At 37.9% G+C, this 22,687-nt stretch overlaps 1 protein-coding gene across 1 annotated transcript; it reads left to right on the top strand.

The window, feature by feature from the left end:
- Nucleotides 1-15: 15 nt before the first annotated feature.
- TYW3 (tRNA-yW synthesizing protein 3 homolog) lies at nt 16-20,157 on the top strand. Its single transcript, XM_045547733.1, has 6 exons — nt 16-298; nt 3,444-3,524; nt 5,502-5,600; nt 10,232-10,303; nt 12,602-12,735; nt 19,720-20,157. Exons 1-6 carry the CDS (start codon nt 101-103, stop codon nt 19,937-19,939), a joined length of 804 nt encoding a protein of 267 aa, XP_045403689.1. The 5' UTR covers nt 16-100; the 3' UTR covers nt 19,940-20,157.
- Nucleotides 20,158-22,687: the final 2,530 nt, after the last annotated feature.

The following is a 22,687-nucleotide window of genomic DNA, read 5'->3' as shown; positions in this document are numbered from 1 at the left end:
CCCGAGCGCGGAACGACGAGGAAGTTTGGGCCTCTTCGGCCACCGCCCGCCCCAACATGGCGGCCCCCAGGGAGAAGCGAGGCTAACGCGAAGGTGGAGAATGCAGACCCCTAGTCCCTCATCTGTGGATCGCAGCGCAGAGTTCAGAAGATGGAAGGCGCAGAGTCTGAGCAAAGCGGACCTGAGCAGGAAAGGCAGTGTGGACGAGGATGTGGTAGAGCTTGTGCAGGTCCTGAACGCGCAAGAACAGTTTTTCACCACCAGCTCCTGCGCTGGCCGCATCCTCCTCCTAGACGGGGTGAGACCCCTTTGTGCCCTTCCAGCGCCTCCTTCTAGTCCCAAACTTTAAGAGCCGTGTGCCCAGTCAGTGCAGTACCCAATGCAGCCTGTTTGCCCACTCTAGTGGGTGGTCTGTTTCGTTATATATGAAATTTAGAGGGGGGATTAAACCGGTGTTTCTAAAAGTTCAACACGTCTGTACACCTAGACTCTGATTCGGCAGGTCTAGAGTGGGGCCTGATACTGTGTACTTCTAACATGTCCCCACGTCACGTTGAGACTGCTGGCCTGAGAACTATCTTGTGTGGCAAGGGTTACAAAATCGGATTTTGTGAATACTAAGGGAAGTTAAAGATTTTCTACCCTAGCATCTCTGCCAAATCATTGTTATTGCTTGATTGAACATCACTGGGGCTAAGCAGTTCACTGCCTCCTAGTGGACCACACCATTATTACAGCTCTGGTTGTTTTTACATAGTGGTAAGTACAATAGTATATAACTATGGTGGTTAGGCTTGTGAATTTACGATGGGTTTATCGGGGTAATAAATGCATTTTGACATGGTATTTTCGACTTACGATGAATTTGTCTGCATGTGGCCCCATCATAAGTTGAGGAGCATCTGTACAAGCAGTACCCCTTTATTCCTGGTTTCATCTGCATCTGTACAAGCAGTACCCCTTTATTCCTGGTTTCAGTTACCCAAGGTCAAACAGCAGTCTGAAAATGTTACATGGGAAGTTCCAGAAATAAACAATTCATAAGTTTTAAATTATGCACCATTCTGAGCAACGTGATAAAATCCAGTGCTATCCTGCTCCTTCTGGCCCTGGACATGAATCAGCCCTTTGTCTAGGGTATCCAGGCTGGCTGCACTCCCTCTACCCCTTTTTCACATAGTAGCCATGTCAGATATCAGACCTGCTGTCATGGTATCACAGTATTTGGGATCAAGTAACCCTTATTTTACCTAACAATGGCCCCAAATTGCAAGAGTAGTAAGCTGGCAATTTGAGTATGACAAAGGGAAACCAGATAGTGATTCCTTTAAATGAATAGGTGAAAATTCTTGTCTTAATAAGGAAACAAAGAAATTATGTGCTGAGGTTGCTAAGATATACAGTAAGAACGAATCTTCTATATGTGAAATTGTGAAGAAGGAAAAAGAAATTAGTGCAGCCAAGGTTTTAAGCATCCACTGGGGGTCTTAGAGCATATCCCCTGAGGATAAGGGGAGCTACTCTAGTATGATGATACAGTGGTCAAGCCCTCAGGCTTTGGAGTAATACTACTAGGTTTGAAATCAGTTATCAGAATTATTGGCTATGTGAACTTAGGAAAGTTACCTAAACTCAGCCCCTTCTGTTCCATGAACTGAGGATAATAAAGAGTATCTGCTTCATAAAGATTTTGTGTGGATGAAATGGGATAATTTATTTGAAACATTTAACATCGTTAATGTTAAATGGCCCATGTTAAGTGTGCTCTAAATGTTGGCTGTGTATTGATTTTAGTAGTAGTATCGGATTCAGAGCATGGAAAGACAGTACATTCCTAGGATCATTATTTAAGTCCATTATCGACTGATCATTTGCAGGGCCTGTTCCTTTTTATATTGCTTGCATTACCCCCTGAATACTGGCACCTTTGCCCACACACTCTCGCTTGCCCCATTTCCACTACCATATTTCACCTGGATTTTTGCAGTGGTTTCCTAACTGGTCATTTAATTACCAATCTCTTGTCTCCAAACCATGTTACACACTGTTAACGGATTCATCTTTCTAAATTTTTGTCACTTACCTATGCTGAAACCTTTTATTACACATTTTTCTACATCAGAAAATCCAAACCCCTACTCCAGTATACTTTTCAACCCTCTTTTGCAATATTTCTCTTCATCTTTAGCTAGTTACCAAAACTGAACTATTCTTTCTCATCTTGTATTTATTTGTTTTTGCTCATGTATTTTTTTCCCCTGAAATGTTACCTATATCTCTGCCTATCTGAGACAGGACTCCCTAAACTCCCCTCTCCCACCTGAACACAAACATGCACACGAGCACATACTACCCACTTGGAAGTAATGACTATTGCTGAACTGGTTTAGGACTTTTTCTGAACCACTTTTCATTTTACTTATTATCTTATACCATATATTTATTTTTACTCTGCCTTATTTCGGTATGGACTTAGAGCAGCTTACAAAAAGGCAACACAGAAAAAATAAAAAGTGGGAAAATCCAGAGAAAGGGAATATAGATAAGATGATGGCATTAGTTCCCAAACCATATTATTAGATCCCATAAACTTGTTAGAGGTGGACTACACATTTGGCCCTGAGATTTAGAGCAGCCAGCCCAAAAGACCAAAGTCTTATAACAAAAACACAAGTTATTCAGGACATGCACAGCTTTTCCTGGCTCTAAAGCAAGACAGCAGAGTCTCCTTTGGACCCATTGTATAAATAGTTACTTTGTAGAAGTATAGTGATTTCTGTCCATGTGGTTTCCTGCATCCTATTTTCAGTGTCCTTGATGGTACCATCTGTTTATAACCAAAATACTTAATCGAACTTCGCAAAGAAACACTTGTCCAGTTTAAGTCAATATTAAAATGTTTGCCTTCTTGAAACTTTGACCTTTTAGTCCTCACTCCACCCTTTGGGACTGCATAAAGTCTAATCCAGAGGTCACAAATTTATGCTCATAGAGAACATAGAGGTATTATAAAGGAGTAAAAGGCACAGGTAGCAGTTAAGAGTGGTAGGTCTTGTGTGGGATTGGGAAAGTGCTGTCCTACAAAAGAAATTAGAATTAATTTTTTTTAATAATGTGCTAGCCAAATAAAACTGCCAGAGAACAACTTAAGTGCTGCTAGTGTTACCACTTGTAGTATCCCTTTTCTTCTCACAAAATCATGACCATATTTCAGAAAATATTTATTAAGTACCTTTACCTTTCAAACCATTTGTTTTCTATGTCAAGTTATTTGGATTCATTTTTGTTTTGAATTAACTTTACCCCAAAACATATTGAATTGTTTTCAGTAATACTTAAAATCACAATTTGATATTATTAAAGAAAGCCCACAGTATGCTGTACATTGTACATATTATTTTTGTAAATATTATATGATTGAATTATGTTATTTGTTATTTTAGGGTATAAATGGTTTTGAGATTCAGAAACAAAACTGTTGCTGGCTACTGGTTACACACAAACCTTGTGTAAAAGATGACGTGGTAAGTATATATAAATTTAGAAATAAACTTTTAATTTCACAGTTACTTTCAATACATATGAAAAGAACAGAAAATTCAAGGTGACTTATATGAATAATTAAAATGGCTGAAGATTATAAAACCTAGAGAGTTTTCATTACTGTGGCTTTTTGGGGATGTAGGAGATAGAAGTGTGGAAATATAAATATGTATGTAAACATTACTTACTGCTGTTCAACAAAACACATCATCTTGGACAAAGCAGAAAGTTCATGGACGTTGGGCACATACTGGATCCAAATTTTGAATTTCAATTCTGCATTTGATAACCCTGTAACCTGGAACAAATTATAAAAGGAGAAGGGGATTAGCACTATCTAAGTGTTACCAGGTTTACTGATGTAAATAAATTACACATTACTTACCTGGATTGCTTCTTGAAAATCTTCATATCTGTGCTGGGTTATTTAGTTTCCTAAATTAAAGCGTTTAGATGAATTCATGCAAGTTTGTATTAGCCAGGCACTTTTCATCCCTAGTGAATGTAGAAATTCAATTCTGTCTTAAGCAAAAATGACAATTCATTTAACTAGAAAGGACAGGGTGGAGCTAGAATCAGGCATTGCTGATTCAGGTGCTCAAATGTTGTCTTCAGAGTACTCTCTCTATCTCCATCTTTGGGTACTGGCTCTCTCTGCAGTTTGCTCTTATTTTCTGCTACAGATGATCTTCTTTGTGGCAGGAATGATAGCTGCCAGCAACCCCAGCAGGAAAAGATTTTCTTTTCCGAAGATTCATTTATCAGTCCCAGAGAAGGACTCTGAGTTGTCCTGCTTGGCTTAGGTGCTATCCATCTTAGGTCAGTTATTTTTGCTAGTGGAATGGGGTAATATCTGTGATCAAATATAGGCACTTGGCACCTCTGATATTCTAATACGGAGAGTGATGAGTAACAGCGTCACGATTGACAGTCCTGCCAGAATCAAATGGTATGAAGGAGGATGCTGCCCAGAGATGCTGGGCAGACAGAAATAATAACTGTCTTGCATAAATTCTAGCTCAGACATAATATTACACGTTTCACTAGGTGGTCAGACTGCTGCAGGATAGACTATATAACATGAGTGCAGCCAAGGTCAAAAGACAGGTAAGTGCCATTCAGGGAAGAAACCGGTACATGACTCAAGGTTGCTAAGAACAGATAATATGCACACTAGGCTCAAGTGGTGTAATGTTTATTTACAGCAAGAGGAGAGAGACTATACACAAGATCCAGCCCTTTGCAATGTGTCAGTCCCCATGGTTCAGATCCATTCTGCAGCTGACAAGGGCAGTGTGGCTGCATGTACCCCACTTTGTTCTGCAATAGAAGGACCCCAACCATTGCTCCGTGGGGTCTGAAATATAGAAAGCTGGGGACACGCTCAAGGACTCACACATAGCTAAGCCGTTCCAAGGAAAGTTAGTGTGTATCTAATACAAGGGGAACAGGAATATTCTGGTGTGCTTTGAGCTCGTTGCATGCAGTGTGATTTCTGAGCTTTCCAGGGCTCCTGGTAAGCGCTGGTGCTCGGTACAGGAGCCTTCTTGGAAACAAGATGTCAGGCTGCACCTGGACCCTTCTGTCACATTACATGTGTCTCTATTTCAATCTAACAACAAAGAATTTGAATAGTCCCAGTACAGTTTTTATATACCACATCCCTTAATGAAAAGTCTGTTATGGAATTAAATAGAGTAGTGGTTTACTTTTTCAAGGTACAATTATAGTTGGAAAAAATGATACAGAACATTTGTGGGAGAACTGGAAATCAGGTCTTTTTAAGAAAACAAGAAAATTAATAAGTTCTTAGTGAAAAGAGGGCCAAGAAAGCAGAGGGGAAAGTTTTCGTGGAGTCTGAAAGATTCTAGGAAAAACTGAAGTTATGTATGGGGTAAAGGGTCACCGAAGGACAGGATCCTACAGTTGTGTCTGATGTTATCACTTCATTTGTTTAGATTGTGGCTCTGAAGAAAGCGAATGGTGATGCAGTTTTGAAATTTGAACCATTTGTTCTTCATGTGCAGTGTCGACAGTTTCAGGATGCACAAATTCTGGTAAAATTTTATAATTATACCTGAATTTATAGATATGTGGGTAGATTTAATTTTAAGCTTTTAACCTATTAAAATTAATGAAATGTTAGTTTATTCAACTAGTTTGTATTTAATTACTTAAATAAATAGATTACTCAGTCTATTTATTTATTGATTTTTAGTATTAGGGAAAAAGAATACTTAAGTATTACTAGCAAAATACACCTCCCAAACTGTGGTTCCTATCTTCTTTCTTAACTTTTCTATTTATAACTTTTACTTCAGTATTCTGTATTTTTTTTCTCACCGAGCTTTTAGAAAAAATACCATGGCGCTACATGTAAAACTAAGTGTTTGAAAGAATACTTCATTTTTCTCATCATTTAAATGAGCATTAGATAATCATCTTTTTAGTCTTAATTCTCTGTCACCTTGTTCATTTGTATACCCTTTATATGTTCATATATCAAATTAAATTGCATTATAAGCATTTGTTCAACAAAAATGCATTGAGTCCCAATGTGTCAGGCACTAGGGTACAGTGATGAACAAGATTAGAGACTGTCTTGGTGTTTCCCTCAAGGTTTGAGAAAGAGCAAAAACAAACAGGTGAACAAACAAATAAAGAAAATAACCACAAGTTGCAAAATGTTCTAGAAAAGAATAAAACAAGCTGATAAAGAGAATAGTGTGAAGGGCAACCCACTTTAGGACAGGCTTCTCTGAAGAGGTTTCCATAAGCTAAAAGTTAAAGGAACAGAAAGAGCTGGATGTGTAACTGGGAAAATGAACATTCCAGGCAGATGGAAAAGTATACACAGAGTTTCTGATGAAAGAAAGAGCTTGATGTATTCACAGAACGGAAAGAAGAGCAGTGGATCTGGAACTGTGGTCCCCAACCCCTGGCCGCAGAATGGTGCCAGTTGGTGGCCTGTTGCGGGGCGGACAAGCAAGGCTTCATCTGTGTTTGCATCACTGTGTGGGCTCCGCCTCCTGTCAGATGAGCAGCTGCTTTGGATTCTCACAGGAGCAGGAGCCCTACTATGGACTGCGCATGCGAGGGATCTAGGTTGCAGGCTCCTTGTGAGAGTCTGGTACCTGATGATCTGGGGTGCAGCTGCGGCCGTGGTGCAGGCGCTGGGGAGCGGCTGCAAGTGCAGATTGTTATTGGCAGAGAGGTGTAACTGCACAATGAATGTGGTGTGCTTGGGTCATCCTGGGATCATACCCCCTGCCTGTCCATGGAAGGATTGTCTTACCTGAAGCCGGTGCCTGGTGCCAAAAAGATTAGGGACCAAAAAGATTAGGGACCAAAAAGATTAGGGACCACTGATCTAGAGGGAAGAGCAGAAAGAGAAAAGGTGAGAAAGGGAGCCTGGGGCCAGATCAGTTAGGGCCTTGTAGGATAACAATTTGGATTGTTTTCTGAGTGCAAGGAGAAGGTATTGAAGAGACAGTTATAAGCAAAAGGTAGCTTCATAGGTTTGTGTTCTGAAAAACACAGTTCTGCTCCAGCATAGTGACAGGAGTGCAGTAGGTGGAAGATCAGTTAGGAGTAGTCGGCAGTGATCTAACTAGGAAATGGTAGTGGCTTTGCCTAAGGTGATTGCACTGAAGAAGGTGAGAAGGGGATAGATTCAAATACATTTTAGTGTTTCAATCAACAGACTTATAAGGTTGACCAGGGAAGGACACCCAAAGGTAGGAGGGGAAAAAGGAATTAAGCATAATTCCTTAGGTCTGGCTTGAGACCCTGGATGTCTGGTAGTATCTGTCACTCCGATGGGGAGTACCAAAGTTGAAGGAATGGAAATCAAGAATCTGAGTCATGTGTTAAGTGTGAAATGTCTTTAATACACCTGTTTTAGTCTGCTAGGGTTGCCATAGCAAAATACCACAGACTGGATGGCTTAAACAGCAGAAATTTATTTTCTTCCAATTCTGGAGGTGGGAAGTCCAAGACCAAGGTGCCAGTGGGGTTGGTTTCTCCTGAGGCCTCCTTCCTTGGCCTGTAGACAACCGCCTTCTGCCTGTTTCCTCTCCTGTCTTTTCCTCTGTGTATGCACATCACTGATATCTCTTCCACTTCTTGTAAGGACGCCAGTCCTGTTGCTTTAGGGCCCTACCCTTATGACCTCATTTAACTTTAATTACCGCCTTGAAGGCCCCATCTCCAAATATAGTTACATTGGGGTTTAGAGAGTCAACATATGAATTTTGAAGTCCTGTACACACAATTCAATCCATAATAACACCTAAATGAAAATTTCATGTAGGCATTTGGGTAGAAGTCTAAAACTCAGGGGAGCCCTCTGGACTGAAAATAAACATTGGGGAGACACCAATACACAATTAGTATTTAAAGCCATGAGCCTAGATTAAATCCCCTGTGGAAAAAAATACAAAAGGAAAAGAGGAGAGGGCCCAAGGAACACAAGCATTTAGAGATGTTCTTCAAAACATAGTGTTTAAGAATTCAGTGGTTCCCAGCTTTGGTCCCTGCTTCACCCCTGAACTTTGATCTAACCTTATTTTAGTCTCTCTTTATACCATATCACATCGCTGATGCTGCTGAAACCTTTAACTCTCTCCTAGTTCTATACCCTTGTCCTGTTCTCTGTGCTAATCCTTATTTAGCTCAGCCATGCTCATCTCTGGGCCAAAGTCTCCATGGAAGTATAACATTTCAGGGAGCTAATTGCAGTGGAATTAGAGAAAATGAGAAACTCATTCATAACTGTTTTTTTCTTTTCTTTCTTTCTGTTTTTTTTTTTTTGACACAGAGTCTCTGTGTTGCACGGGCCAGAGTGCCATGGCATCAGCCTAGCTCACAGCAACCTCAAACTCCTGGGCTCAAGCAATCCTACTGCCTCAGCCTCCCGAGTAGCTGGGACTACAGGCATGTGCCACCATGCCCGGCTAATTTTTTGTGTATATATTTTTAGTTATCCAGATAATTTCTTTCTATTTTTAGTAGAGACGGGGTCTCACTCTTGCTCAGGCTGGTCTCGAACTCCTGAGCTCAAGCAATCCTCCCGCCTTCACCTCCCAGGGTGCTAGTATTACAGGTGTGAGCCACCGCACCCGGCCTCATGACTATTTTTTGAGCACATACAGTGTGCCAGGCAAATCTGCTAGGTATTAGGGAAAAGTAGACAAACACAGATAGTATCCCTCCCCTAAGGAGATTATATTTTTATTCTAAGGGAGGGAAACAGACCATAAGTAGGTAGACATGCAAAATTTCTCACTGTGAGAAGTGCTCTGAAGGAGATAAGCAAGACACTCTGCTAGAGCCTCAGGAGAGAGGCGAATTTAAAGAGGGAAGTTAGGGAAGGCCTTTAGAGGAGATAGCATTCAATGGAAACAAGATGCACGACAAGAAACCAGACGTGGAAAGAGCAGTCCAGGCAGAAGAACAGCAAAAGTAAAGAAATTGATGCAGGAAAGGTTTGGAGTATTCGAAAAACAGAAGAGAAGCCAGTTGAGGTTAGAGAAGGCAGGGGCCAGGCCCAATAGAACATTGTAGGTCATGGTTAAGATTTTGGAGTGTATCCCTGGCTGGTCTGTAAGAATGATTTGGAGGGCGCAAGAGTGAAAGCTGAGACTAATTGAGAGACTCCTCCAGAAGGCAAGGAGAGAAGTGATGGAGATTTGAACTAGAGTGGGCAGTGGATACGGCAAGAGCTAGTTGAATTTGAGGTGTATTTTGGAAGTAAAATCAATAGGAATTGGGTGTAGGGGATGAAGGAGTAGAAAGCATCAAGGCTATGTAAGTTTGGGCAGTTGGATGGGTGGTGGTATCATTCACTGAAATTAGAAACACTGGATATGAGAGAAATAGATTTATAAAAGAATCAGTTTATAGAGAGTCAGTTTCAGGGTAGAGGTCTAAACTGGAAATGGGATTCATCAACATATATGTGGTATTTAAACCAGGGAACTGGATAGAATCTCAAAAGTAGAGCATGTACTTAGAGCAAGGTTTCACAACCTCAGCACTGTTGACATTTTGGGCCAAATAATTCTTTGTACAGGGGCTGTCCTGCACACTGAAGAATGTTTAGGCAGTATCCCTGGGTTCTACCCATTATTTGCTAGAGGTACCCCCCACTATGTCCCCCACTTGTGAAACCTGACAACCGAAAATGCCGGCAGACATTGTCAAATGGCTCCTGAGGCTCAAAATTATTCCTGCTTAAGAACTACTGAGCTAGAAGAAAAAAAGGACCCACATCTGGTCCCCAGGGCTCTCTGACATTTAGAGGCTGATAAAACAAATAACTTAAAAGTCACTCCAATAAGATCAGAATGCTGGTGCTTTATATGCTTTTTGTTTTGTTTACTTTTATATAGCATAGTCACAAGAATGATATTTTTTGTTATATTCTGCTTTATGGAAATAATGACTTGCCAAATGTTTCTGTTCATTGTTGAATTCTAGTTTTACTCTTTCTCCATGACACTTCCTTAGTTCATATTTCAGTATTTCTAATAGGAATTTGATCAAAGCCCCTTTTAAGCATAGTCCATATTGGTTAGCCAAAAACCTTAATAGGTTTTGGGTTATATATGTTTCTGCAGTTTGTGGAGCTAAATAGATGATCTGATTAGCAGAGTATCAACATGTAACAAGTTGTATTTTCTTACAGCATTCGGTGGCAATAGATTCTGGTTTCAGGAACTCTGGCATTACCGTGGGAAAGAGAGGAAAGACTATGTTGGTAAGATACCTTTTGGCAAAAAACAGTTCTTTGAGTGTGAAGTGATCCAGAGTATTGAATAACCTAATTAGACTTCAAATTAGACTCCTGCTTTAGTGTCTCCCTACTCAAGCCTTCCTGCCATCCCGTTACTCAGAAACCTTCAACGACTTAATCCTTCCTTCAAGGCAAAGTCCAGAGTTTAGATTTATATTTGCCATTTATTTTATAACTCTCTTCCCTACTTAATTTTAACCTGAATCTTGACTCTATGCGCTCCTCACCCTAATTAGTCAACGCCCAATTTAATAAGCACCATGATGTAGTGGAAAGAATCACAAACAGGGAGTCTAAAGTCCCCTAGGTTGATCCCAGCTGAACCACAGCTGCGCTGTATAAACTTGGGCAAGCTCCTTAAATCCCTTAGGGTCTGAATTTTCTCAGCCACATCAGGGGTCCAGCAAACTACTGTCCTAGAGCTACATCCAGCCCACACGAGGCCAGATCCCCTATACTTACTCGATTAATTATTGTCTATGGTTGCTTTTGTGAGACAATGGCAAAATTGAATAGTTGTGACAGATACTGTATGGCTAGCAAAGTCAAAAATATTTGTTATCTGTCCTTTTATGGAAAAAATTTGCTAACCCCAGGACTAGGTGATCTTTAAGGTCCTTTGTAAATCCCACATTGTTTCTAAGTCCTGGCCAAGCTAACTCCTAGTTATTGTGCCCTGTTCGGATCTCCTGTAGTATTTACTGTTTGGCATAACACGTATTGTATGTTTTTGAACTATTTCAGATTACCCTCTATTCTAGCTCCCTGGACTCTCCTATTTTCTATTCTTAGCAAGTAGCCTATTTCCCAAATTGAGGTGGATTATGAAAGAAGACACCTAAAAAGCATGCCAAATAGAAAATCAAAGCCCGTCATGCTGGTTTGTACCCCCGTCTTACTCCATACTCCATCTGATGGCCCATGTGGGAACAGAGCCAGTCTTTCACCTTCCTCTCCTTTGTCTTCCATATTCACTTACTTATAGGTCCCGTCTTGCTGCCTTTCACTTCTCACACCTGCCTCCACCCCAGGCCCTCTGCCACTGCCCTTACTTCAGCTATCATCCTCCCTCAGCTACAATTGTCTTCTGACTGGTCTTCCTGCTGGAGGTCTTCTCTTTGAGTCTCTCCAATCAATACTGTCAGAATCCTCTTTTTAAAAAATCAGGGTCTACAAATACTCTCCCTTATATTCAAGGCTTTACCCCATGCTATTTTGTATCTACACATATATGTTCATCTCCCACTTGCATACTCATAGTCCAGCCAAATAGAACTGTTAGTTGTTTCCCAAAGGTATCGTGCTCTTTCATGTCTCCATGCCTGTAGATAAGTCATTCCGCTGGCCAGAATGCTCACCTCCCTGTTTTTATGTTTGGTGAACTCATACCTGTCTTTTAAAATCCCAACTCAAATGCTGTCTTTCCCATAAATTGGGACTCCTCAGACTCAATTAGTTGCTCCTCTTCCACATTTTCTTAGCATTTTATATATGTGTGTTTCTTCTAACACCTATGTTGTATTGTAATTCTTTGTTCACCTGTGTATTTCTGGTTCTAAAGTGTGAGCTCTTAAAGTCAGGGACCGTGTTATATTTATTCTGTATCTTTACACCTTACAGGGGGCCTAGAATGTTCCAGATGCTCAGTAAAGGTTTACTGAATGAATTTTTATTCCTCAGAATAATAGTTTTTGTAGAGTTTTTATTGTTCTTAACCTCTATCCAGTTTGGATCTACTTGGGACATGTTGACTGTTTCATCAACAGGGTTGCTAAGATTGTCACCCCTGAAGCATTGAGAAGCAGCCACTGTGTGTGATGGAGGGGGACATGGTTTAATCTTATGACCATACTTGGCTCAAGCAGTACTGAAAGACTCTTTGGCATCCAGTCCCTTTTGATTTTCCCTTGAGGTTTCTGTCGAGGTTTCATTTATTTCTTTTCTTTAAATTGTGTATTAAAGCTTTCTAAGCTATAGTGAGATTGAAATTGTTAAAAGTTATTGGATTCTTTGATATTATCTGCTTCTCTGAAAAACAGTGTATAGAATGCCTTTCTTAAGAAATGACTGTATATGATGGGAAAATCTATTTAATCTCTTTTGATTCAACTGTCTCCAGTTAAATTATATCAAAACACAAACTTAAATGCTGTAATGGAACTAAACTGTGTTCAAGCACAGCCCTGACTAGGACTTTTCTTCAGTTATTTTCAGCGTCTCTATTATATAAGCCTTCATATCTAAATTGTTTTTTCCTTGTAGGCTGTCCGGAGTACACATGGCTTAGAAGTTCCATTAAGCCATAAGGGAAAACTGATGGTGACAGAGGAATATATTGACTTCCTGTTAAATGTGGCAAATCAAAAAATGGAGGAAAACAAGAAAAGAATTGGAAGGTATATTAATTGGATATTTCTAGGTTATTCTTACATGCCTAGATCATCCTTGAAAATATTGGTACATACTATCTTCAGTTTATAATGCCAACTGCTTATCAACTTGTTCCTTATCATGGATAATAAAAAGATGATCAAAGTAATAGATGAAAGTAGGCCAGATTAGGATGGGCATAAATGGAGCATAGGGAGAGGAATAGGGGGTCGGTGGGACACTGACCACCATAAACAGGCATAAAGGAGAGAAACATAATTGTTCAGGAAGGATCCCAGCAGCCACAGAAACCATAACTGATCCAGTGGAAGGCAGCCAGGGAAGAGGTACACACCGGCCCTAGGTGTGACCTGCTGGAGAGTACCTAGAGTCTCCTTTTGTCTGATAAATGCTTTACACCTTTGGCTAGGCTAGTTCAATGCCAACTCTTGTCATGGATTAGATCTAGAATTGCCATAATGTTCCCAGTAGGAAGATGTGGCTATCAGATCATATCTTTATACTTCTCTCGTCCTTAGACTTTACCTCCTGTCAAATGAAACTCTTATATTACTTTTTTTTTCAACTTTTACCCAAGAATAGAGTTTATGAAGATAATGCCACTGACCTACCATCAACAAAATATATAGTTCTGAGTTATTCAAGGAGTAATGGCTAATTTGGTGTCATTTATAATTTCCTTTTCTCTACGCCCTTGGCCACCTCACACCCAGTCAATCACTGCCTAAGTATCTTTTCAATCATTCTCTTTCCATCGTTAACTGTTACTTTCCTTATTCAAAACCATTGCCATAGCCTCATTAGCTGATCTCCTAGTAAGTCTCTCTGCTAAGCCATTCTTCACATTATACTCTGAATCATGATCATAAAGTGCAAAGGAATCCTGTTGCTTAACTTGCCTACTTAAAAGTCTTTAATACCTAAAACTGTTTTTGAAACAGCCAAGGCCAGAAGTGCCCATGGTAGCAGTATAGCATGGTAGAAAGAGGTAGAACTAGGCTGTAAAGGCAGAACTGGGTCTAAATCCTATTCTTACCCAGTTACTCAACCTGGTTCAACCAAGTTGCTCAACTCTCTTGGCTTTATTTTTCTTATCTCTAACTTGAGCAAAATACCTATCTTAAAGAATAGTTATTATATTCATTAGATAGCATATATAAAATGACTGGCCCTGACCCTGTCATATCGTAGACTCTCAGGATAGGATAGCCCTTCTCCTTCTTCTTTGATTCATGGAGAATAAATCTATAATCATATCAATACCATCCAGGCTTTCTCAACTAAGATTCCTCATTTGAACCACAGAATTCCCAAAGTTATTTGAGTGGCTATTTTCTTAATTCTCCCAACGATAGTATATAACATATACCATTTTAGATACATTAGAGAGGAGTTATGCATTACATACAATGGATGTCTGAGGGTATTAGAGCATAATTTTCTAGTCAAATCTAGTCAAGAAAACTGACCGCAAAAACCTGGGCACAAAATGCTTTGAGCAAATATTATAATTAAAGTAATAATTTCAAGTAAGCAACTAATGAGCACTTAGCCACCCCACCAAACTTCAAAGTTTGAACTATACATAGGCACTTATTGGTACCATTCTAAAAGTTTACTACATTTGTTAGATAGTAATCCAGTGAGACTGTTTGCTAAAACATAGGAGGTAGCCAATCAGTTTTCTCAGTTTCCTTACTTGAATTTCAACAAGCTTATAAATATAGCCCAAGATCAACTAACTATACACCTGGTGAAGTTAATTGAGCCACGTTCACCAACTATACAATCAAATTATGCTTTAAATCCATTGACTCAAAAATATGTTTTGAGATTATAATGTGCGTGCTGCCATCAAGAGCCATGCTCATCATATAAAATCAGGGAAAAATTAAAGAAGGGTAAAAAATGTCTTAAGATACTGATTAGAAGATTACTTGTGAATTCAGAAAGTGTGAACAAATTAGGGAGCTCCTTTGGGAACAGCTGTACCTTCAACCAAATGCAAAGAAAGAGTTACTCTTCTGAGGTTGAAAAGAGAAAAAATAAACACTGGGGATGATGAGTTATGCAATCAGGCATTGAGTACTAAAATTGGTTTGTCATGGGACCAAAGTTTCACAATTCAAGTATCTGTAGTAAGAGAATTTTTAAAGCTCAAAAAATCCTAATGAGTAACATTTTAGCAACAGGATGTATTCTGGAAAATTAAAAATCAAAGGCAAAATATTTTTAATAGAAAAAAGGCTTTGTTTATGAAAAACAATTTTCCAAGCCCACTTCGTGAGAAGAGTCTTATTTGACAGGGACAGTTGAGTAACTTGTTTGGAGGTCTGTGCAAGACAAGGCCAGCTGATCTGGAGACTGGAAGAGACGGGACTGACACTAGACACCATGAAATAATTCCATGCGTAACAATTTCCATTTGAAAAATATGAAGTTTGGAGACCTATTTACTAACTATAATAGGAGGCTATCTTTGCATCTTTTAATAAGAAGCCAGGACATAAGTCAGATGAAACCACCATTTGGCTGTGAGTAGAGTAAAATTAGCCATATTCTTTTTTTCACCATCACTGTAATAAGAAAATGTTAAACAAAATGTAGACTAAAAGGGCTAAATATATTGATGTATTTTTGATAGTAATAAAGCAAATCTGAAAGAAAAAGTAATTGGATCTACTTCCACTGGTTGATTTTCTTTTTTTTTTCACTTTTTTTATGGTGGTAAAATAATTTGAAATTTAGCATTTTAACAAGTGGCATTAAGTACGTTCATCCTATTATGCAAACATCACCACTATCCATCTCTAGAACTTTTCATCATCCCAAACTAAAACTGTGTACCCATTAAGCAATAACTCTCCATGTCCTGTACTCCCAGCCTCTGGTAACTACTATTCTATTTTTTCTCCCAACCTACCTCACATAGACATATACACTAGAAATATCTGTTATCCTAACATATAACATAGTAAAAGCCCAATAATTGTTTATTGAATTAATCATTAAAGATAAAGGAGCTTGAAAGTTAACACATTGAGTTCCCAAAGACAGAGACAGGTTTTTATTCATCATTATTTTCTGAGTGTCTGGCGTGATAGTAATGGTTAATGTTTACTACATTTAGTTGACTGGCTTTTTAAATAAATACTGCTACTTTTAAGCCTTCAAAGCATTAGGGTGATTATTCTGGACGACGTGTAAGGTGGCTTAGAGATGGGATGAGCAGGAGGAGGCCCTTGCTACATTATCTAGGTGAGAAGTAACAGGACCCTGAGTAACAAGATGAGTGGGAGTGGCTGTACTGAATATGCACCGGATACAGCCACACATTGGAATGGGGGTAATGCAGATAGGAGGCATAAAGAATAACAGATACCGTAGACTCCTCATAGTTGCAAGTCTTCTCATTTCTAAAAATGGGACTAAAGCAGCTAAATGAATCACTCACACATTTCCCTATATATTTAAGATCAAAGAAGTAAATAATGTGAAGTAAAAGCGTGTATTTTTATTTTCTGATAGTATCTCATTGGGTATCCCCTCCTCTTCATTATTTCCCCTCCTAATTCCTCTCTCATCAGCAGTGTGCCCCCACTGTGCTCCTAATTTCTCGTATCTTTTTCATGGCATGTTAAATGTGGCTTTACAGTTCTGCAGCTCCTATTAAACCGTGAGCTCCTTGAAGGCACAGACCATAGAGTGCAACTCTTACCTGTGTTTCAAGTACCTGGCACAGGGCCTAGCACACACATGTTTTTAATTAAAATGCTACAGCTTAGTCAGTTAAAATTCAAATATGTCATATGTTGAAATAGCTTTCTTTAATATTTGTGAATGATGGACTCCTGAAAGTCTATGAAATTGTACCTCAATGCTTTCAATTCTATGCTCCTGCTTCTGAAGTCAAAGAAATTCCAACTTTTTATTGCAAATGGTCCTCTAACCTTGAAAAATAAGAATTCATTTTCTCAGGGATGGCCTGAAAAGTTCTGTCTCATGAACAGAACTAAGTACAGGTTGTCCTATGGCATGATAATCTGGTCTACAGAGGTAGAAAAACTGAAGACAATTTTATTTTTTTTCAATCTGGGGAAAAAACAGTAGCCTGAGCATACATTTTTTTTTTTATGCTCAGAGCTCTTTTTGTTGCCTATGAGAGCTGAGAAAATACACTTAGAGAATCAGGCATTAGAACGCTGTGTAAAGGGACATAGTATGAGAGAAAACATGTAATCGGAAAACAAATTTCTCATTTACTTAGTGTCTGAAAGGACTTTTAAAATTCTCTTAAAAAGGGAAGGGAAAACTAGTATTTGATGTTTTTATTCTTGACTTTCATCAAGAAAGGGTCTTTGTTTCATTTTACCAGTAAAATAGGGCATTTATTCCTCTTTAATTACTTTTTTATGTGATTGACAAGACATTTTTCACAAACTAATTCTCAGTGATTATAAAAGAGCAATTTAATCTTATCTTTTATATTCTAGGAATAAAGTATAATCCAGAAAAAAAGACTTGGTTACCTAAGCCTAAAGTGCAGGGTGGATAAAGAATGGTATAAGATGAGATTGTATATCATAGGCATCTTACGATCAGATAAGGGTGATCCACACCATCTTGTGGCTTGCTCAGATTTATGTTTTAGGTGACATAAATCTAGGGCATTCTAAATAGGCTGTGGGGAAGACAGGAAGAAAACCAGTCACTGAAGTTACCTAAGACGACTAGAAAGACAAATTAAGCCAAGTGTAGAAGTTTTCATCAATGTAAAGTACCAAACAGAATATTGGTAGATGACAGGAGGGGCAGACAAAGGAATTTAGTCTGGCAAAGTGTTGATGAGCTATTTGATTTCTGACCTCCTCTCTCTGTGATCGCAGGATGTGGAGAGAATAAGCAGTCTCCACTTGGGGGGAATGAGGGGAGATGGTGTCTGTGCAGGAGCTGTGGTCCAGTCAAGTAAGGATATAAAGGGTGCATTCAATGAAAAGGTGGTTACCATGGAACAAGGCCTAAAAAGTTATATGACAGTGTTGCTCAGTCTTCTTCCTTTTACTGTACCTCTCTCTTTGAGACTGATTGATTTATTCATTGAAGAAATATTAAGCATCTATTTTATGCTAAGCACAGTACTAGATATCAAGATATATGGTGGTGAGTACATAAGTTCTTCAAATATGGCCAGGATATGTAGTAATCATGTTGTGTGTACATTAGAGTTGTGTGGAATATTTGGGGTTTTAGAATTTTAGAGCCTTTGCAAGTAAAAGTTAGCCTGTTGATTGAATTAAGAAATATCAAAATTGGTTCAAATAGCAATCTATTCTGTAGATGTAAAAAACTTCCTGTCATACTCTCCCATGACAATAAGATGTAAAAACAAGATGAGATCTCTGCAATGGCAAGGGACTTCTCATCTTCCATATCATTCTAATTTGGGAACTCAGAAAATACATCCATAGTTACCTTTTTTATTCAGTAGTTATTAATATGCATTCAACATACTTTTACTGAGTTTGGGAGCACTGTACTACATGTTAAGAATATAACGAGGCAAATGTATAAGGTCCTTGGTCTCATGAAGTCTATATTTCTAAAAATAGTCCTTACTGAGAGCTAACTCTATGCCAGGCACTGTGCCAGGTACTTACATATATGTAACACTCTGACAATCCCACTAGGTACCAAATAATAATCTCCAGTTTTATAAATAAAGAAATCAAGACTCAATGAAATTAATTGGAATTAACTAACCTCTGCTTTGCCAATGGTACCCTGGTATCAAACACATGCAACACACCATGCTCCATGCTGCTTTTCAACATACACCAAAGACTAGTATGACAAGCAGAGTAGTGTGTTAGGTGTTAACATGGGAGTAGAAAAGAAATGAAGCCCAATTTTCAGGGAGCTTACAGTTTATAGTATCACAAAATTAAAATGAAAACTCCACTAGAAAAATGAATAAGGGAAAAAAGAACAACTTACATTTTAGAAAATTTCCAATAGCTAATAAATGAAAAACATTCAATTTGAGTTGCAAACAAGGAAATGAAAATTAAAATAATGGGATACCGTTTTCACCTGTCAAAGTACAACATGTGTTTTGATGGGAATATGCAATGTGTGGGTGAAGTGGTCTCTCTCAAGTGCTTCAATTAGAAGCATATTTTTTTAAACATCCATTCTGGAAAACAGGTAGTGTTTATCAAGAGCCTTAAAATGTTTCTACCCTTTAACCATATAATTACATTTCTAGGTATTTATCCTAAAGAAATGAAAGATCACATCATTTTCAAAAATGTTTATCATGTTGTTTTATTAGGAAAAGTTTGAAAATAAATAAAGGGCAGTCTAGATGACATAGTGTTATACTACCATTAAAAAGTACTATTTTGTGGTTCACTTGATGATATGGAAAATGTTCTTAATAAATATTATTAAATAAATGTGAAAAAAATGTAAAACTTTATATGTAATATTCTGTGTAAAAATAATAGGTATATGTGTGCATGTATAAATATATTAATTCAGACTATATTAACAAACTGGAAAGAAGTAAAAATATTGAGAATAGTTATTATTTGGAAGTGATCTGTATTTGTAACTTAATATATTTTTCAGATTCTCTAAAATGAGCCTCTATTACATTTAACGTGTTTTTGTAAAGAATAATAATTTCCATTCTTTTTTACCATCTTATATTTAACCGCTGCATCTGGGGTGGAAATTGAGGTAGGTTAGAAATTGTCAAGAGGTGATTCCAACCCAATTTTCAGGATGGTTCTTAAAGAACTAAAAACACATTTCTTTTCATAACTAAATAACGATAAAGGCAAGAGGCATACTATTTCTTTGATATATTTTATATTTATAATGGTAATAGACATTGTCAAATTTACATAATTTATAAGTTCTGGGTATATTTCAGTCATTCAGTTTTGGAACACACAGATATAACAGTAGTACTTATTTCTTTACAGGTTTTACAACTGTCTACAGCGTGCTTTGGAAAGAGAAGCTATTAGTAATTCACATCCCAAGATCAAAGAGAAAAATAACCCATCATATACTCATAAGAAAAAAAGAAACCCAGAAAAAGCACATGACAAATCTATTACAGAAGAAAATAATAAAGAACTTGAAAATGATGATGATGACAATCCAGGAATCAATGTTGCCATCTTCCCTGAAGATTACTAAGATTTGGTTCTGAAGTATCTTGGTAGAATAATGTTTCTAATAGATTTTATAAAGCTGCTCTTTATAAGAGTATTTTAGTTTGTTGAGTGTATTAGCTATTCAGAAAAGCAAGATTTAATTTCTCTATATTTTAGAGAAACCCATCTTATAAACATAGATGGCTTTTAAAAATAGCTTTGTATAATGTTTGTTCATTAAATACTGCCTTTTTTAAGTCACATGGAGATTCATTGCAAAAGTAAAATTATTGTTTTTTAAGCCTCTTTTTTTTTTTTTATTTGTTTCAATTTCTTCTGCAAAACAGGAAAACTAAGTATAATACCCTGTCAAGAGACCTTTAACATCAGGGATATTTGAGTAAAAATTATAGTAATATTTTTCTTATTTTTAACTTTGAAGCCTCCAGCCTTTATAGGAAGGGTCAGAGTTTGCTTCTGTTGCCATGGAGTCCAATGACAAGTTTTTTCCTCTCTTTTCACTTTGTGGATAAAACAACTGATACCCTTTTTGTTCAGGACAAAATACCTGAACCTTCTCTCTCCATAATTTTTCACAAAGCAGAGCTTACCACTGGTGCACCCTCTGTGAAACATGTGGGCATAATTTTTTACTAAGCCTGATCAGAAATGATAACTAAGGGCATGATGGTGTGTGCCTGTAGTCCCAGCTACTACTTGGGAGGCTGAGGTGGGAAGAGTGCTTGAGCCCAGGAGTTCGAATTCAGCCTGGGCAGCATAGTGTAATCTGTCTCTTAAAAAAGAAATGGTAAGTAAGACACAGGCATCCTAATAGAACAAATGTGCTATGGAAGATTGCAAGGATCAGAAGCCTTGGGTTTCAATTCTGACTGCTACACAAAGCAGTAGGAATTGACTGCTTTAGCAAATCACTTAATTTCCAAGGGCTTTCATTTCCTCTTCTTTATAATAGTAATTCTAATACCTGCCTTATTTATACCATAGGAATGTTGATTGTATCAAGTTAAAAATGTGAAAGCATTTACTAATAGACCATTATGTATATATGTTAATATTTTTCATTATAAAAGGATGATTTCATACTATATTTTCAGAATGTTGCAAATCATAAAAATTATACACTTAAAGGGAAATTACTAGTTAGTCATAGAACCAATAAATTATAAGATTAAAAATACCAGAAGGTGAAATAAGAAAAATTATATATGGTAGTAAACTTTGAGTTTTTTGATTTGGACATTTCCTAATATTTTTATAATTTATCTAAGTCTTAACTTTATATAAATTGTATTTAGATTTGCACCCAGATGTTTGCCTTCTGACAGCATTTTGTACTATCATTTTTAAAATAGGTTGACTTCATAGACTTCTATTATTCCCTAAATAAAGTCATCAGGGGTGGTGTCCAGGCAGCTCTAAAGTTATTGTAAGGTTTTTTCTTTGCTCCTTTTGTCTGTCATTGCCCTCCCTTGTTGGGCTATAAAATAAGATACTGATATTTACTGATCTAATTTATTTTAGTAGTCCCACAACATTTAAGAAGTCTTCAAACACAGTCTTTGTTTCATTGTTCAAGAAAGAACTTCCTTTGAGTCCTCAATCTCTTTACTATCCTACAAAATTTGGTGCTGTTGGCCACTCTCACATCCACGAACCTGCCCCTTCCTTGGCTTCCTGAATGCTATCTTCTGAATCACTTCCCTGTTTATGGCAAATCCTTAGTTCTTTTTCCTTCCAGTGATTTAACTGTTTTCAACATTTATTGCACCATAGAATTATCTGTAAAGCTTTGAAAAAATACAGAAAGCACACAAAAATCTCCAGGGAGGGATACTAAGGATTGTATTATTTTTTTTAAAGCTCCTATGTTGTTCTAATTGTAAAACAAAGGGTAATAACTCTGTAGGCATTCCCAAATTTCTGTCTTTGGCCCTTATTTTACATTTCTCTCTTCACCCCAGCCATCTCATCCATTCAACATTTAACCCAAGATTCCTAGCTGTTCCACTTTCTCTACCTTTCAGAGTCATCTTATGTTTGTTTTATATGTAATGTCCAGAGTTTTCAGTTGCACTTAGTGGATGAAATAGGGAAAAGTATGTCTACTCCATCTTCCCAGAATCAGAAGTCTAATTTATTTTTTAAATTGGTAATATCAAATTGTTGAGGACACCTTTGCAAGCTCATCCAGATAGCCAGGAATCCCTTACTTTAATGCTGTCCACCTCCCAGATTGTGTGCTTTGCTGCCCTTGCCTCAGGTTACTGAAGGTTTTGCACCCTAAAGGATAGAAGGAAAAGCCTGGAAGTCAACACAGGATATTTTTCCTACTCAATTCAACATTTTAAAATATGATGATTTCATATTTGAAAATAAAAAATACATCTCTGGTGGTTTTTGGTTGTTGTTTTTAAATTGAAAGATGTAGCTACAGTTGGCCCACATTCCTCATGAGAACACTCACCCAGCCAAGCACTGGTTGCAGCTTTTGGACAAGGCCTGTTTTCTATTCGCCGCAGCGCAGCGGCCCTGCTGGCTCCCTGACGCACCTGCTTCAATCGTTTACACTTCATTGCTTGGTCCCTGTGAGCGTTGGCAACCCTTGGGTAGAACTTTGTGGAGAATCAAACTATATTATTATGTTAGTATATTACATAATAAGAGATTAGAGCAGAACAGGCTAATAAGGACAGTGCAAAAAGAAAACGTGGGACCCCTTAAAAATGTTCAAGAATGACAAGATTGCAACAGCAGCGCATTAAATCAAGTG

The sequence above is a fragment of the Lemur catta genome, chromosome 3 (genome assembly GCF_020740605.2).
Source record: "Lemur catta isolate mLemCat1 chromosome 3, mLemCat1.pri, whole genome shotgun sequence".
NCBI classification, from domain to species: Eukaryota; Metazoa; Chordata; class Mammalia; order Primates; family Lemuridae; genus Lemur; species Lemur catta.
The sequence above is the reverse complement of the archived record's forward strand: the minus strand, read 5'-3'. Positions and strand labels throughout refer to the sequence as shown.